The 15,703-nt window shown below is 41.9% G+C and overlaps 1 protein-coding gene across 2 annotated transcripts in view; it reads right to left on the minus strand.

Moving 5' to 3' along the window:
* LOC111861995 overlaps positions 1-10,350 on the minus strand; it is a 43,132-nt gene extending 32,782 nt beyond the window's left edge. Inside the window, exons 1-3 of one of the 2 annotated variants that reach the window (XM_023847013.2) lie at positions 9,989-10,350; positions 8,299-9,899; positions 1,772-1,986 (exon numbers count right to left, since the gene is read on the minus strand). In XM_023847013.2, the coding sequence (XP_023702781.1) occupies positions 1,772-1,986; positions 8,299-8,584 (501 nt within the window). In that variant the 5' untranslated portion in view covers positions 8,585-9,899; positions 9,989-10,350. Of the gene's footprint in view, positions 1-1,771; positions 1,987-8,298 lie in introns of both variants that reach the window. The other variant, XM_023847011.2, reaches the window with a different exon arrangement.
* Between the last annotated feature and the right edge of the window lie 5,353 nt (positions 10,351-15,703).

A 15,703-nucleotide genomic window follows, 5' to 3' on the forward strand; every position in this document is an offset into this window, starting at 1 on the left:
AAATAACGATAATGTTATTACTATTGTTACATGACCGTCTAGAAAACCGAGATTAACGACCGTGGGAATCCGCTGCGCTGGCCACCCGACACCCTCTACCCGCAAATGTTGGCACTAACTTCGCCGACAAGCGGCGGTGTCTCGGTCGGTTAGTTCGCTTGCTGATTAAAAGCCAATGAGTTTTATTTTTCATTCTTGTATTGTGTCCTGACACCTGAAAGACGGAAGTGCGCAGTCAGAGAAGCACAGCAGACGTACACTGCTAGACAACGGCTCGCTAAACAATTTTTCCGCAGCAACGGATAAACACACAATAACAGAGGAAATGTTGGAGGTCGTGAGCTCTATTCGGTTCTTCCCGAAGTTATAAAGGGAGGACACGTGAGAACGCTGAGTCGGTTCAGTAGTTCAGTTCAGTGAGTTGATTTCAGAAGCTGTGAGAGAATTGAGACAAGAGAACGAAAATGGAGCGAGTCATCGGCAGTAGATTGACTGTGAGCTGTTGCAATTCATTGTAATTAAGAGTGACTGTAAAATAAGGTGTCAATAAATCCAATCATCCAATCCAGAACGCGTTACTTGTGGTCACGGAACCCCGGACACGTGAATATTTATTTGTGGCGCTATTTGACGAAGATATCAACAGCTAGATTAGGCTGATATGGCATCAAATGAATGAACGATGGGTGAGTGATGATCTGGAAAGCATTTAGAAGGAAGCGGTCCTTGCCTGCATATTGTGGTCTCCCGGAATTTTCCTGGAGACACTAAGAAATGCGACGAAAAACCTCAGGTGAGATTTTACCGAACACGTCCGAAATACGAGTGAAGATTATTACCGATATGACAATATCCGACCACTACTACTACTACTACTGCTGCTGCCGCTACTACTGCTACTACTACTACTACCACTACCACTATTACTGCTCATACTGCAATCAATAATAATAATAATAATAACAACAATAGCAATAATAGCACAAGAAGATAAGCTACAACCAAGCATGTACTCGGACAAGCATACCAGACCAAAACAGGAAAGGTCTGCAAATTGTTGGGCCTTGTTGGTCAAAGTGGCCTCAGAGATAGCAGAAGACACGAGATTTTGCTGTACTAGAGGCCAGTGTCAGGTGTAAAACGACGATCGTCAGGAAGAAAAAGAAACACTTGAAAATCTTGTACATAAGCCCCTGAATGAATGTATAACGTGATACAGGGTCACATAAACTAGATTTCAGGGACTCTGCAATGGACATTTAGTTACTGACATGCAACATCGAAGACTGCTGGAAGGGCGTGTGAGTTGTTACATAAAACGACATGTTGCGTTGTAGTAGGGCAAGGTCGCCTAATGCTGTCCACACTCTTTCAAACTTAATTTAAGAGAAAGGTAATAGACGAATGAAGAAAATATTCATGAAGATTGGTGAAAAGATGCATATCCTTATCTCCGGACCTTTGGAGATAGGGATTAGCCCTTTCGATTTGTCCCAACTGAGTAGGTTTACCTGAATGCGGGGACAGAATCCAGTCTCCGAAATGTTGTGTTTTGAAAAATAAACAGGACGGAGGCTTCAGATAAAGTCAGGACGATGGATAATATCCAGAAACATAATATTTGTACTGATGTACCACTGTCACAAACTTTTAGATCTTATATACTTACATATTCTGTGGTGTTATGTACACACAATTTGACGCGTCCTGGTTCGTAGAGCGGATGGAACTTAGCTGAATTTTCATAATACGTACAAGGACAGTGCCTTACCTTCCAAAACTTGACTGCTTGCCGGCCTTGTCTTCTTGTGTCGATACACCGCGCAAGTAGCAGAGTGGGCCCTATCACCAACATCGTTGTTCCCACTGTTATCAAAATGGCTGACGTGGGGTTGATTTTAGACCCCTTGTGTGGACTGCGCATCATTTTCTTTGTCTCTGCGGATGTTGAATTGTGTTCAACAATTCCTTCTTTTTCCGCTGTACCTTAAAAAAGAAAGTGGAAGTTTGTATATTAACACGATGACATTACGGAATTTAATTTATTCAACAAGGTAGAATTTATATTGTTCCTCTGATTTTTAAGCGTGCCTACTGGGTTCCATTAGGATTTATTACAGACTACACCTCTTTGCGCAAATGTCTCTGCTTTCCGGCCACCATCTTAATTTTATTCGCTCTTTATTTGCTCCGTTAATACAATTATTTTATAAAACATATCATACACTACTTTTATTGCATGTTTCGGCCTTTCGGTCATCATCAGGTATTAACACGATTTACATTCATCTTCGGGTCATCTGCTCTTCTTCCTTGCAATGCTCTCAGTTTTTATTTGGAAATGATTTTCTCGTTTTTTATATCAAAGCAATGTCCGATGTAGCTTCTTTGCTTAAATTTACATAAATAAATAAGTAAATAAGTTAAGATGTCAAACTGTGCCTATATATCCGAATATCTGGTGCAGTTAAGCCAACGGAATCACACCACGGAACTAGTAACTGTACGCCTCTCAAGAGCTGTTCTTTTTACGAATGTGCATAGTAGAAAAGACTATAATTTTGATACCATATTCTGCAGGGGATGAGGGCGAGCACGCGGTAGCGTAGTTGGTTCAAGTACTATGCTACAAACCGGAAGGTATCGGATTCGATTCCAGATGAGGCTATTGGATTTTTCAATTTACTTAATCTTTATAGACGCTCTATGAACCTAGGTTCGCGCAAGGTTGACAACCTCAGCGCAAACTGTTAGCCGATTGTGTAGAAAATGTGGGAGCCGCAGCGTCTCACAACCCTATGGACCTCCACGGTCTGTTTTTTTTTTCCAATGGCACTACAGCCCCAGTGGGCTTAGGCCTACCTCCATGAACTCCGTTCTCTTCGGTTTTTCTAGATCTTACACATACGGTAGGACTCCTTGGGCGAGTGATCAGCTCATCGCAAGGCCTCTACCTGTAGGCAAACACAGAAAAACATCCATGCCCTGAGTGGGATTAGAGCCCACGAGCCCAGCTTCCGAGCGAGCGAAGATAGTGCATGCCTTAGACCGCTCGGCTACCGTGACCGGCCCACGGTCTGTTACAGGGATATCTTTTTACAGCATTCTGCACATTTCATAATTCGAGTTACATGCATCAATGAACTGTAATATAATCAATTTTTTATTTTGAAGGAAATATAAGCCTTCTTTTAAAATATTACACAATACTTACAGCATTCGGTCTGGAATTAACATTTCGAGGACAACAGAAATGAGATGCCGACTTGTGCAGGCACATAACCTCTCCATAGTTTACCTGGAGTTCACGAAGTACACTCAGGTAATTTACAGAATTGAGGAAAAAGAACTACAAATTTGTTAAGACCTGAAGATCGCTTCATCAATTTCCGAAGTGGAATACAGCCTATATCCTAAGGCCCAACGTCTGAGAACCGCGCAAGGTATGCGCTAATATGACCCAACATAGAGTTCATTAAGCGGTCAAATTTTTACGTAAAATGTATATACATATGCAAGCAACGAATTTAAAAAGGGCAAATTGTCTCCATGAAGTGTAATATTGTAACTGCACACTCATTTTTTCACTACTACGCAATGTCGTGTATGTGTTCATAAATTTCTTTGGAACAACAGACTTACAGCACTATCTCAATAGGAGTACGTAAATATTAAGGGCGCCGGCCACGGTAGCCGAGCGGTTTAAGGCATGTACTGTCTTCGCTCTCTTGGAAACCGGGATCGTGGGTTCGAATCTCACTCAGGGCATGGATGTTTAGTTTGTGTGTGCGCGTTTTTCTGTGTTTGTGTACAGGTAGAGGCCTTGCGACGAGCTGATCACCCGCCCAAGGAGTCCTACCGAATGTGTAAGATCTAGAAAAACCGAAGTGAACGGAGAAGTTCATGGAGGTAGGTCTAGGCCCACTGGGGCTGTAGTGCCAAGGGAAAAAAAATATTAAGGGCAACGAACCGCATAAAATTGCAAACAAAGCACTTTCATATTATCACGGATAAAAAAACACGCATATACAAACAAACTAATAATGCACACTACTTCACTTTGATTTGACTAACGCATGTAGTGGGCCGAGCCATAGCTCAAGCGGTTAGTCGCTGGCTTCCCAACGCGGCGGCCCGGGTTCGATCCCGGATCTGGTCAAGTGGGATTTGTGGTTGACAAAGTGGCGCTGGGGCGGGTTTTCTCCAAGTACTTCGGTTTCCCCTGCCAATCTTCATTACACCAAATTCTCCATGATCATAATCAACCGGGGCAGGTTACAATAGGCCAATCAGTGGCCGCCGTGCCGAGTGGACCCAGTTGGACTCCAACCCCCAATAAGCGAATTAAAAAAAACGCATGTAGTGACGTTTCAGCTCACTCCAGAAAAGGAGATTTTTGATCTGGAAACTAAGATCTTTAATTCAAATCATAGAGACAATGCAAATACCTGATACGATAAAAATGTCATTAACAACAGGACCCTGTACTTCGAAAAGGCAGGTCTTGCCAAATCAAGAAGATGTCTCTATCCTTACCGGTCAGGGACGACAATTTCTCCTACTAGACATGAGACTGTCAACACCAAACGAATGAGAACTATCAAAATAGCCACACTAACCTAATTCCACAAATTTTTATGAATCCCGAAAGAATGCTAGCAGATTCGGGCAGATATGGTAGGTTTGCGAAGCTGCGGACACAACTAATATCAGGCTTACATGAAAAATTACCAAAAATCAATTAATAGTGTTAACACCGTAAACTGTAGCTGTTAACTACGCTGTTTGGATATGGTTAAAATCCAAAGATAATTTTTGTTTGTAATTAAATAATCTAGTAATATATTTGTTAGTTAACATTATTTATTATTTTTGAAATAATGACAATATTTTCCACGTGTAATTTTATGGTCCTACCTAATGTGTAACTACTTTGTATTTCTTCAACAATCTCTCAATATAAAAATTCCCTTGACTTGCTATTTGTCGAATATAATGCCTGCCCTTTCTCGTCAGATTTGTCTGTATACAAGTCGTAAATACATAATGGTCCGAATTTCGCTCAAATCCCTTCTAATGGCGCTGATACAATGACGCATGCCCGATGGCGCATCTGGCTTAATCTGAGATTGTGAACTTACTTGATTTTGCGTAAGTTATTAGGTTCTATTATTACGGAATCACATTTGCTGCCCTTGCCGATCGCAGCGCCTGCGTAATCTAGGGCACGAACTTCTTCGCTCCCTCGTATGTCGATATCGTGAGTTCGGATCCCACTTAAGTCATGTGTTGTTCTGTCTGTATATAGCGGCCTTGCGACTGGCTGATCCCCCGTCCAAGGAGTCCTACCGACTATGTACAAGACCAAGAATCTGGAAAAGTGGCCAAGGCCAAACAAAGGGCTGTAGAGCCATAACAATAATTTGCCACTCATAAAGACTGTGTACTTTATACTATATCCAAGATTAAGTTCAATTAGGTATATTTGTGTTTATAGATCGTGAAAATCCCTTGTTTGCATTTAAGTAGTAATATCAGAATATTAATAGGGCGCTCAAATTAAGAGGTATGAGACGGGATGCGAGGAATGCACACAGAATTTTAGTCTCAACATCTGGGAGACGTAGGCCCCCCTGAGAGAACATTAAATAAACATAATGTAAAGGTGTGGATTGGATTCGTGTGGCTCAGGACAGGCGACGATGCTCTATAGAATACTGAAAGAACTTTCAGGTTCGATAAGAGGCTGGGAATTTTTTGCAAGCTGACCGATTATCGTTTTTCATGCACTTATGAAACACGAGGGAAGAAGTTTCACGCCACAGAACCAGTACACGGCCACGAGTGTTTGTCGAATACAAGGGCAGAAGGCTAAACAGTTATCAGAGGAAATTCCGTGTGTTTGAGCATTCGCCATGTACTTTCACGTGTTAGATACGTGACTCGGTTCTAACGCGGAAAAGTGCAATGCCAAAGACAAATATTTATGAATATCTTAAAAACGTGTTCATATGTTCTCAGACTCGTCACTCAGGACGTAGCGTACCGTGGTGCGTTGATGACGACAATAATTATTAGGTAATACTCAACGAAGCGAAGCATTTCTATGTTAATACAGTTGATCTTAGACTTCCTAAAGTGCATAAAATATCTGTACTGAATTGTTTTGGAATATACTTTAACAAAGAATGAGTTTTGTCAAAATTATTTCAGTTTGGCGCACGATAGAAGAATATGCCAGACAAATGCTGAGCCGAAGTTTATACGCTCGTGGTTCATTCAAGACAGCAATAAATTTCAACATCAACTATAACGTTTTAAGTATCCCCATACGTATACACAGGATTTTCCAGGAGGAAAGGTCAATATTCTTGGAGGTCATATTATCAATCATTCTAAACAAAAAAAAAAAGTGTATATGTACACGTGTCCAATTCCGAAAGGTTTCTGAGATACAGCTATTTCTCTGTAAAGTTCCAAGATTCTTGATAAGAAGGAGATATTGCGTACTGTTTCTAATACTCAGTTACTTACGGAGCTGAGCCCTTCTTGAGGAGCAGTCAAATCTGCAGCTACTTAAGAATTTCCCAGCATTTTACGGAAACCGAAGGTTCATTACCGTGTTCACAAGAGCCCTCCACTGGTACCTATCCTGAGCCAGATCAATCCAATCCATACTATCTCATCCTATCTCTCTAAGATCTATTTTAATATTGTCCACCCGCCTACGTCTTGGTCTTCCCAGTGGTCTCTTTCCTTCTGGCTTCCCCACCAATACCCTATATGCATTCCTCTTCTCCCTCATTCGTGTTACATGCCCTGCCCACCTCATCCTCCTACACTTGATCATTCTAATGATATTTGGAGAAGAGTACAAGTTATGAAGCTCCTCATTATGCAGTTTTTTCCAACCTCCTGTCACTTCATCTCTCTTCGGTCCAAATATTTTCCTCAGCATCATATTCTCAAACATCCTCATTATATGTTCCTCCCTTAATGTCAGACACCAATTTTCACACCCATACAGAACGTTTCTAACACCAGTATTTATTATTCAAGTGACAAAGTTGGTACAGTTTACCTAGCATAACACATTTTCGAAAATTTCATCAACATCAACGCACTTTCCAACTCATGTGAGGACATGGCGTGTTGCTCAAATGTACAGGGTACAATGTACTGTACAGTGAAAGAGCTCTATCTCGGCAACCGTCCGGAATAGGATGCTACAATTTTTTGCTTAGAATGACCGATATTATAGCCTCCCATAATATTGATCTTTTGTCCTGGGTCATCCTGTAGATTTAGAATCGCTAGTGTATAACTGTAAGTATTCTCCAAAAATTATTAACAACTTACCATGAATCCTTTTCGTGAAACGAGAAGGCAGTACATTCCTTCATGTTTCACGACAAAAAAGAAACGTCCTACTTAAATTAAAATTATGTAGAGTGCTCAATGTACTTGTCGTAAAAGGCCTTTGTTAGTGTTGGCAGCTGCATCTTTTAAGTAACGAAGGACGTAACTTCAAATTACAGCTGACAGCATTCTTGCATTGAAGACTGCTTGGTGAAAATACTCCACAAGGTTGGCATCACTTACTTCTGTTTCTAACGCAAAGCAAATTTCGCTCTAACAGTTTATCGTACACCATCATCTTTTCTCTAAAGCAAAATATTCAGTCTCTATAGTTCTGCATACTTGTATCTCAACGAAGGAGGGAGTAAATTGTCACTGGGCTTCGACATATGGGGGGCGTCAAAATATAATTTTATGCACTATTCACTTCGTGGCTTCTCTAAATTTCCGCAGGAAATATTGGGAAAGTGCCTTAAAATGGGCTACTACCACTTCCTTCGACTTTCCGTCATTAATATATACTGAAAACAATGCAATTGATAATTTAGCATCACCCCGTTAAGGGGTATGGGGGAGCGGATTTATAGCTCCGTCATTCTTGACTTTGGCATTGGATAGAGGTGAGTGGTCAGCTTCACACCTCTGCTACTGTACCCCCGGGGAAACCCCCCGGTATCCATAGTACCATGTAGAGGAGGATAGGTGAACCCCAGAGGCGGTCTTGACGCTGCGGAAAAGATGAAAATCTCTTTCCCGTGCCAGAAATCGAGTTCAGTCTCCTCTTAATTTCCTCCTGTATCAGATTTTGATTAGTTATCGTCGTTCCCAAATTGACCACGATAAGCGAAAGCAAAGGTACACTTAGGTCTAAGCAAGGAACTTAAACATATTTGGTCCAATACAATACATTAAATGGAGAGGCTCTTAGTATCAAATTACCTTCAGGTCCATCTGTTTCTCTGTCGCTCTTCGTGCCGTTAAAATTCCTGCTAGTTTCTGACACAGATGAGATCCTGTTGCCCGTGCTAGAAAATGTGTCGTCACTGGTTAGCGTGGTAACACCCCGAAGTATTAACAGAGCACCAACTGCACACCACGATATGATTTGCACCAGAATCACCGCGCGACCCGAGCGACTCTGGTCAGCAGATCTGCATCGGCGATTCTCGTTTGCCATTCTGTCTGCACTTCTAAACATATAGGAACAGACTACAACATGCGACATCAACAGAGCACTTCCTGACAACAGTCCCGGGACGATGCTATCTTGTTTCCTTCACGACTTCTCAGTCTAATGGACGAAGTAGATAGTATCTGATCTCTTCCACCTTTTGTGCCGTTAGAATGATTGATTACGTAACCAAGAGCCGATGCTGACTGCTATACTCTGTCATTCGGTGCAACGAATTAACATGCTTTTCATGTTACGATGTTTACCTTCCGTCGCTCATGGAAAACGAATACAGATTATAATTAAGGAAAAACTAGTCTGTTCAAAGTGATGATGTACGATTCTAATTAACAGTTATTGCATAAATGATAACATATCTGTGGTGATTAATTGTAGGATATCTTGGTTACTTTGTTTTTCTCAACTTGTTTATCTGTTAACGCCAGTACATAATTCACTTCTTCTGACTTCTAACTGATGCACATCAAACTAACAGAAGTGTATTTAAAACTTCTCGGCTCCTAGTAACAAACCATCAGTTCAAGGCTTTGGTCAATGGAAATAGAAATTACTGTAGTCACAGCAGCACAGCTCTAAGAGGGCAGGTTCATACACTAATTTAATTGCCCGTACTGGTTCTTGAATTACACACTGAAGTGAATTATACGGTTAATCGAACTCATTTCATGACGTCACTGTTCGTGAATGTCTTCATTCGGAGTGGACGTATTGATATCCTATTAGAAACTTCACTTGTTTGTGTGTGTGTTTTTTAGTTATTTCGTAATTAAACAGACCAGCGAATAGAGAACAACAGGCAATGACAGCTTAAACTAATCACTCAATAACAATATTGGCGATAAAGTTGGCAAAAATATTGTCCTTTAAACTTATCTCGTCTTACATAGCCTGCACAAAATCCTTGACACTGTACGCCGGTAACGCAGTCTTAACAACTTCGTGGCTACGTCATGTAGGACAACACAAACAACCTGCGCGGGGAGTAAGAAATCGACGAATATTCTTGAGTATTCCTTGAGGCACAAACACAGCACTTGACACTGGTGTCTGTCGTGTAATGAGGGGGCCCGTCTCCAACGTACGGGACACCTTATCATTACTGCGCTCCACTGAGTCATTCTTGGCACCCCTCCCAACGGCCTGGGGGGTGGGGCTCAGCGCAACAACCAACCTTTGCTACTGTGCGTACAGCTGGCGCGCGTGTGCTGCTGCTGACACTCGCTTGTCGACCGCGCCAACTGCTCGCGATGTTGCTGCGTCGGTGCCGATCCCTGGTCGGTGGGTACTGTAGTGTCGTGGTTCCCAAACAGCGGCCAGAAGGTCGAAATTCCAAAAGCAGTTACAGGAACTGCGGCAGAAGAATGCGAAGGCTGAGTGCCGCTGATACCAAAGAATAGCACTGACCATAAGCGAGTTCCAACCATTTCCTTCCCTTACCTTCTTGGTCTTACATGTGTACTTTGCAAGAGGTGTCATTGCTACAGTACTGTTCTCCCATTCTAGTCTTAACCGCAGCCCGTAATTGTATTCCCGCACTAGCTTAACGGTACTGTGATACAGATCGATGTTGCCACACGAAGGACACCAGCTTCCATTCTTCCTGTGTGCACTGCTCGAACGTAGCACTGTTTATGGGATAAGAGCTATAACAGTGGTGGCTATGAAAAGTATTGTCTTCTTGGATGTGAGCTGTGCAGTCTGGTAGTTTTTACCGTAGTATCGGAGAGACGGCAGTAAACATATACCAGACCAAACGGCGATACCGCTCAGAAAACAATATTTTCTACTGCTCATCTTACCCGTTCACTGTTAACACTGGAAGCTTTTAAGGTTGAAAAGGAAAAGTCCGTACTGGCCTGGAAAAAGGGAGGGGGGTGGCCTTGACGGGACATATGAGTTAATCTACATTACTGTTGTTTGGAAACCTTGACTTGTGTCTACAGTCTGAAAATTAAGTTGGGCATTGTCCATTCTATGAGTACATAGGCTATATAAGCCTACTTTCCTTATTTTATGAAAGGAGGCTGAGATCATCTACCTATCTATCTATCTATCTATCTATCTGCTTTTTGTTAGTGTACTTACTTACTTATGGAGCTGAGCCTCTTTTGAGGAGAAGTCGAATCTGCAGCTACTTAAGAATTTCCCAGCATTTTAAGGAATCTGAAAGTTCATTACCGTGTTCACAAGAGCCCTCCACTGGTCCATATCCTGAGCCAGATCAATTCAATCCATGCTATCCCATCCTATCTCTCTAAGATCCATTCTAATATTGTCCAACCACCTACGCCTTGGTCTTCCCAGTGGTCTCTTTCCTTCTAGCTTTCCCACCAATATCCTATACGCATTCCTCGTCTCCCTCATTCGTGCTACATGCCCTGCGCGCATCGTCCTCCTTGACTTCGTCATTTTAATTATATTTGGAGAAGAGTACAAGTTATGAAGCTCCTCGTTATGCAGTTTTCTCCAACCTCCTGTCACTTCATCTCTCTTCGGTCCAAATATTCTCCTCAACACCTTGTTCTCAAGCACCCTCAGTATGTTCCTCCCTTAATGTCAGAGACCATACACCCATACAGAACCACAGACAAAATTATAGTTTTGTATATTCTAATTTTTATGTTTTTGGACAGCAGACGAGAAGACGAAAGGTTTTGGACTGAATGGTAGCAAGCATTACCCGAGTTCAGTCTCCTCTTAATTTCCTCCTAAATCAAGTTTCGATCTGTTATCGTTGTTCCTAAATATCTGAATTGTGCCACATTTTCAAAACATCTGTTTCCTCTCTTTATGTCTTGATTTTGCCCTGCACTTTCGTGACGAGACAGTAACATATACTTAGCTTTTCTTTCAGTGTTTACTTCTAGACCAACATCTTTACTTGTGTCAATTAAAGTTTGTGTGTTTTTCTTTATGGTATCTACATTATCACCCAGTAGATTCACACCATCGGCATAGACCAACAGCTGATGTGTCCCGTTTAATTTCAGTCCCACCTGGTTTCCCTGGACCTTCCTAATGGCATATTCTAAGGCAAAGTCGAAAAGGAGTGGCGATAAAGCATCTCCTTGTTTTAGACCATTCTGGAGAGGAAATTTATCAGACAAATATTTACCTATACGGACTTTACTATAAGTTTCGTTTAAACACATTTTAATCAACCTAACTAGTTTCATTGTTATCCCAAACCCCATCAGAATATTGTACAATACTTCCCTCCTAACTGAATCACAGGATATTTTGAAGTCTATGAATAGCTGATGTACTGTCTCAATGTACGTGTATTCCAATTTTTTCTCCAATATCTGACGAATGCAAAAGATCTAATCTGTAGTTTATCTGCTACGTCGAAGCCCACACTGATGATCCCAAATAAAGTCCTTCTGTTTGTCTACAAAGAACAAACTCGGTGATATTTTAGTCCGCAAGCGAACTATACCGACCGAGCGACCGCCGCTTGTCGGCGAAGTTAGTGCCAACTTTTGCGGATAGAGGGTGTCGCGTGGTGAGCGCAACGAATCCCCACGGCCGTTAATATTGGTTTTCTAGATCGGAGCCGCTATTTCCTTGAAATAGCTCCTCAATCATCATCACGAGGCTGAGTGGACCCCGTTCCAGACCCACTACTTCTCAGAAATAATCTGGTAGTGTCGGGAATCGAACCAGGACCTCTGGTTCTGTAGCCAGGAACTCTGACCAGTAGACCACAGAGGCGGTTCTTGTGCTTGTGTATCCCGCCTAATTTCTGTTACGAGGATAATGAAACCATCTGAGATTGTTGCATGATTCCCTGAGCCGTGAGACAGAGAAAAAGAATGACTGCTGCAATTTACCCGACCCGAACCGATCTTGCTGTCTGTGCATCTGTCTGCGTATATCCCTTCATTTTTGTTAGGCTTATGAGTTCGCCTTGCTGTCTGGGTCTGTGTATCCCTTTATTTGTTTCCTTTTTCTATGCGGTCTGTGTAGTATCAAAGGAAAGTAGACGATGGGCTCTTCCCAGAAGTTCTTGTTTTTCTGTATAATAATAAGTAATCGCCTGAAGAAGGATTAGAGCCGTGTCCCGAAACAACACACACACACACACACACACATATATATATATGAAACATACCTCTGGAAACGAAGCACATGTAAGGTAAATATTTATAGATCTATACTCAATCGGTCGGGGGCACGTGGTAGCGTAGTTGGTTGAGGCACTATACTACAAGCCGGAAGGTTGCGGGTTCAAGTTCAGATGAGGTCATTGGATTTCTTTCAATTGACCTAATTTTCCAGCCGCACTATGGCCCTGGAGTCGACTCAGCCTCTAAGAGAAATGAGTACCAGGAATATGCTTGGAATATTCTTGGGGGTAAAGGGCGGCCGGCGCTTAGGGCTGACAACCTTACCGCCATCTTTGAGCCGATTGTCTAGAGAAAATGTAGGAACCTCAACATCTCACAATCCTATGGGCCTCCACGGCCTGTTGCAGGAATATCTCTACGAGTACTTTTACTCCATCGGCCACTGTCGTATACCTTTAGATAATCACTGATTTACAGATTCATTTTCTCACTCCTAACAAGGGACACAGCCGAACGCCATCTCGGAATCCCACTGTGTACAAAGCGTCATTTTTAGCCCCACTTCATTTTACAATACGGACTCAACTACGTGGATTCTCTCCTAATCCCACCACGAACATCAGTACATGCCTAGGGCTCCAAGTCTTTGTTTCTCTGTTGATAGGAAGAGGAAATGATGCGGTCTTATCAAGCAGTCCTGTTACATAACAGCAAGTGAAATCTTACGTTTAACACTCCTGATACCAAAGCCCCCCTCCCCTTTAAATGCAGCCACTTCCATCTACCACCTACCTTCGCAGTCCTTCGCCCTAGGATCCCTTTTTGAGTTATTTTTATAGCTTGTGAGCGGACGTTAGGCAAGAGGTTGTCCACCAAAATTGTGTACGCATTCCATGTGTCCACTGTCCTAACAGTGCAACCAATATAAATCCATCACGACCTCCTTGATACCACAACCCTAGCAATAACAGGTGGTCTGCATAAATTATCAAGCAAGAATTTAAATTATATTCATTGTTCTGAATTATTTATCTATTTTTACATCTTGAAATACAGCACATTATTCACATACAGCAACATAAGAAGATTAAAGGCATTTTAAGGAATTTAATGAAGAATGTGACGGTGATATAAAGTAGTTGCTTTCGTGCAGGGAACTGCAGTTTTGAAGGAAAAGTAAGACATGATTAGTCAAGTCAATTTGCTGCTTCCGACGTATCTACACTAAATTTCGGCTAGCCATTTTGATTTTGTTTCAGTATGTGAGAGTTGAGGTTCTTAATGGAGTACTCTTCTCCAAGCATAATTAGAATGATCAAGTCAAGGAGGATGAGGTGGGCGGATCATGTAGCACGAATGGGGGAGACGAGGAATGCGTATAGGATATTGGTGGGAAAGCCAGAAGGAAAGAGACCACAGGGAAGACCAAGGTGTATTTGGGTGGGCAATATTAGAATGGATCTTAGAGGGATAGGATGTGATGGTATGGATTGGATAGATCTGGCTCAAGATAGGGACCAGTGGAGGGCTCTTGTGAACATGGTAATGAACCTTCGAGTTCCATAAAATGCTGGGAAATTCTTGAGTAGCTGCAGAATTGGCTGCTCCTCCAGAAGGGCTCAGCTCCATGAGTAAGTAATGGAGGCGACTATGAAGGCTACTGCCATCTGGGATATAACGCCATGTCATCTGTTGGATGTTTACAGACGTTCCTGCTAAACGTCGGCAATATTAAAAACCTTCCAGGCCACATTGCGTCATAGTTTTTGGTTTAGTTTCATTTCAAAGACCTCGTCATGTTTCTTCGTGCATTTCATTTTGATTTGTCATCGTTCACATATATTAGTAGAATGCCATGTTCGTAAAGTATTTGTTGGTTATATTTTCTGTGCATTATGATTTTGTTCTACTTTATGGTGATCAGACGAGGATATGCATATGTTCCCTCCCAGTAAATTGTTAGCAACGCACATATCATAAGCTGACGTATGCGATTCAATTTCACATAACACATTTAATTAAAGTTAACATTATACATACATTGGTTTCAGGAATCCTTTCCTTGACCAGCTCTTCTTATTTCCTTTCTACTACTTAATTTTATTCTTGAAATTGTTTTTCCTTCTGTCTGTGGTTTCGTTTTGTCGGAATACGTTTGGCCGTTTTAACTGAAGCCATCTGGCCGGTAAATTTAACTGATTAAAGTTCTGCTTTATGTTTCGCCGAAGATTAAAATTTCAGTTACAAAATCCCTGTGTTCACAGCACCATCTATGAACGTGTAAAGAACCCTACTGTCCCGTTATCGATATACCAACAACCGCTTCAGAGACATAATCTATACCCTTGTACGCTATCGGTTGGACTCTGTAAATGTTTCAAGAGAGAACATCTGACTGCCATCTGTGAGGCGATTTTAAGCACAGCAATGTACATTGAACCTAGTGAATCGTAGAAGTCGGTAGTGCTGTCAGTAACACAGTTAACTACTACTCAGTACCAATTCTCTCTAGCGCAAAACTCGTGTATTTGGTCATAATAATAGTCATAAATCACCCATCTCACACAAAGGGGCCGACCGGCAACAACATCTCACAAGGCTGTCGTCCTGCATGAATGCATTTTAATTCAATTATTTACCGACAGATGGCAATACAAGAATGACGAAAGTCAGGAAGGAGTTGAAGACGCCCACTGTCTTTCATACAGACCATCTACACCGGGCCCTTGTAACTACATTTACCACGACGATTACTACCACTACTACCGCCATTTATTCCCCTTTCGCCAAATTCTTCATCATCATCTTCCTCTACTACTAGTATGTACTACTACTACTACTACTACAACTGAGTAATGGATTTGACCCAACAAAATAAGGAAAATTGGCAACGTAAGTAGTGACATCTTTCCGTCAGCCGTAGGTATTATAAGTATACGATTTCGGTTGCTCAGAACGGATGTAGGAAATTTTCGGCCCCGGTGGGGGGACATTCGGACGGGTAGGTTGGCAGACAGCCACTTAACTTCATCTCATATATCCATTTGACTCAGGACGGGATATAATGGCCGGGTTCTTGTGA

This window comes from Cryptotermes secundus, unplaced genomic scaffold (assembly GCF_002891405.2).
Source record: "Cryptotermes secundus unplaced genomic scaffold, Csec_1.0 scaffold181, whole genome shotgun sequence".
Lineage (NCBI taxonomy): Eukaryota > Metazoa > Arthropoda > Insecta > Blattodea > Kalotermitidae > Cryptotermes > Cryptotermes secundus.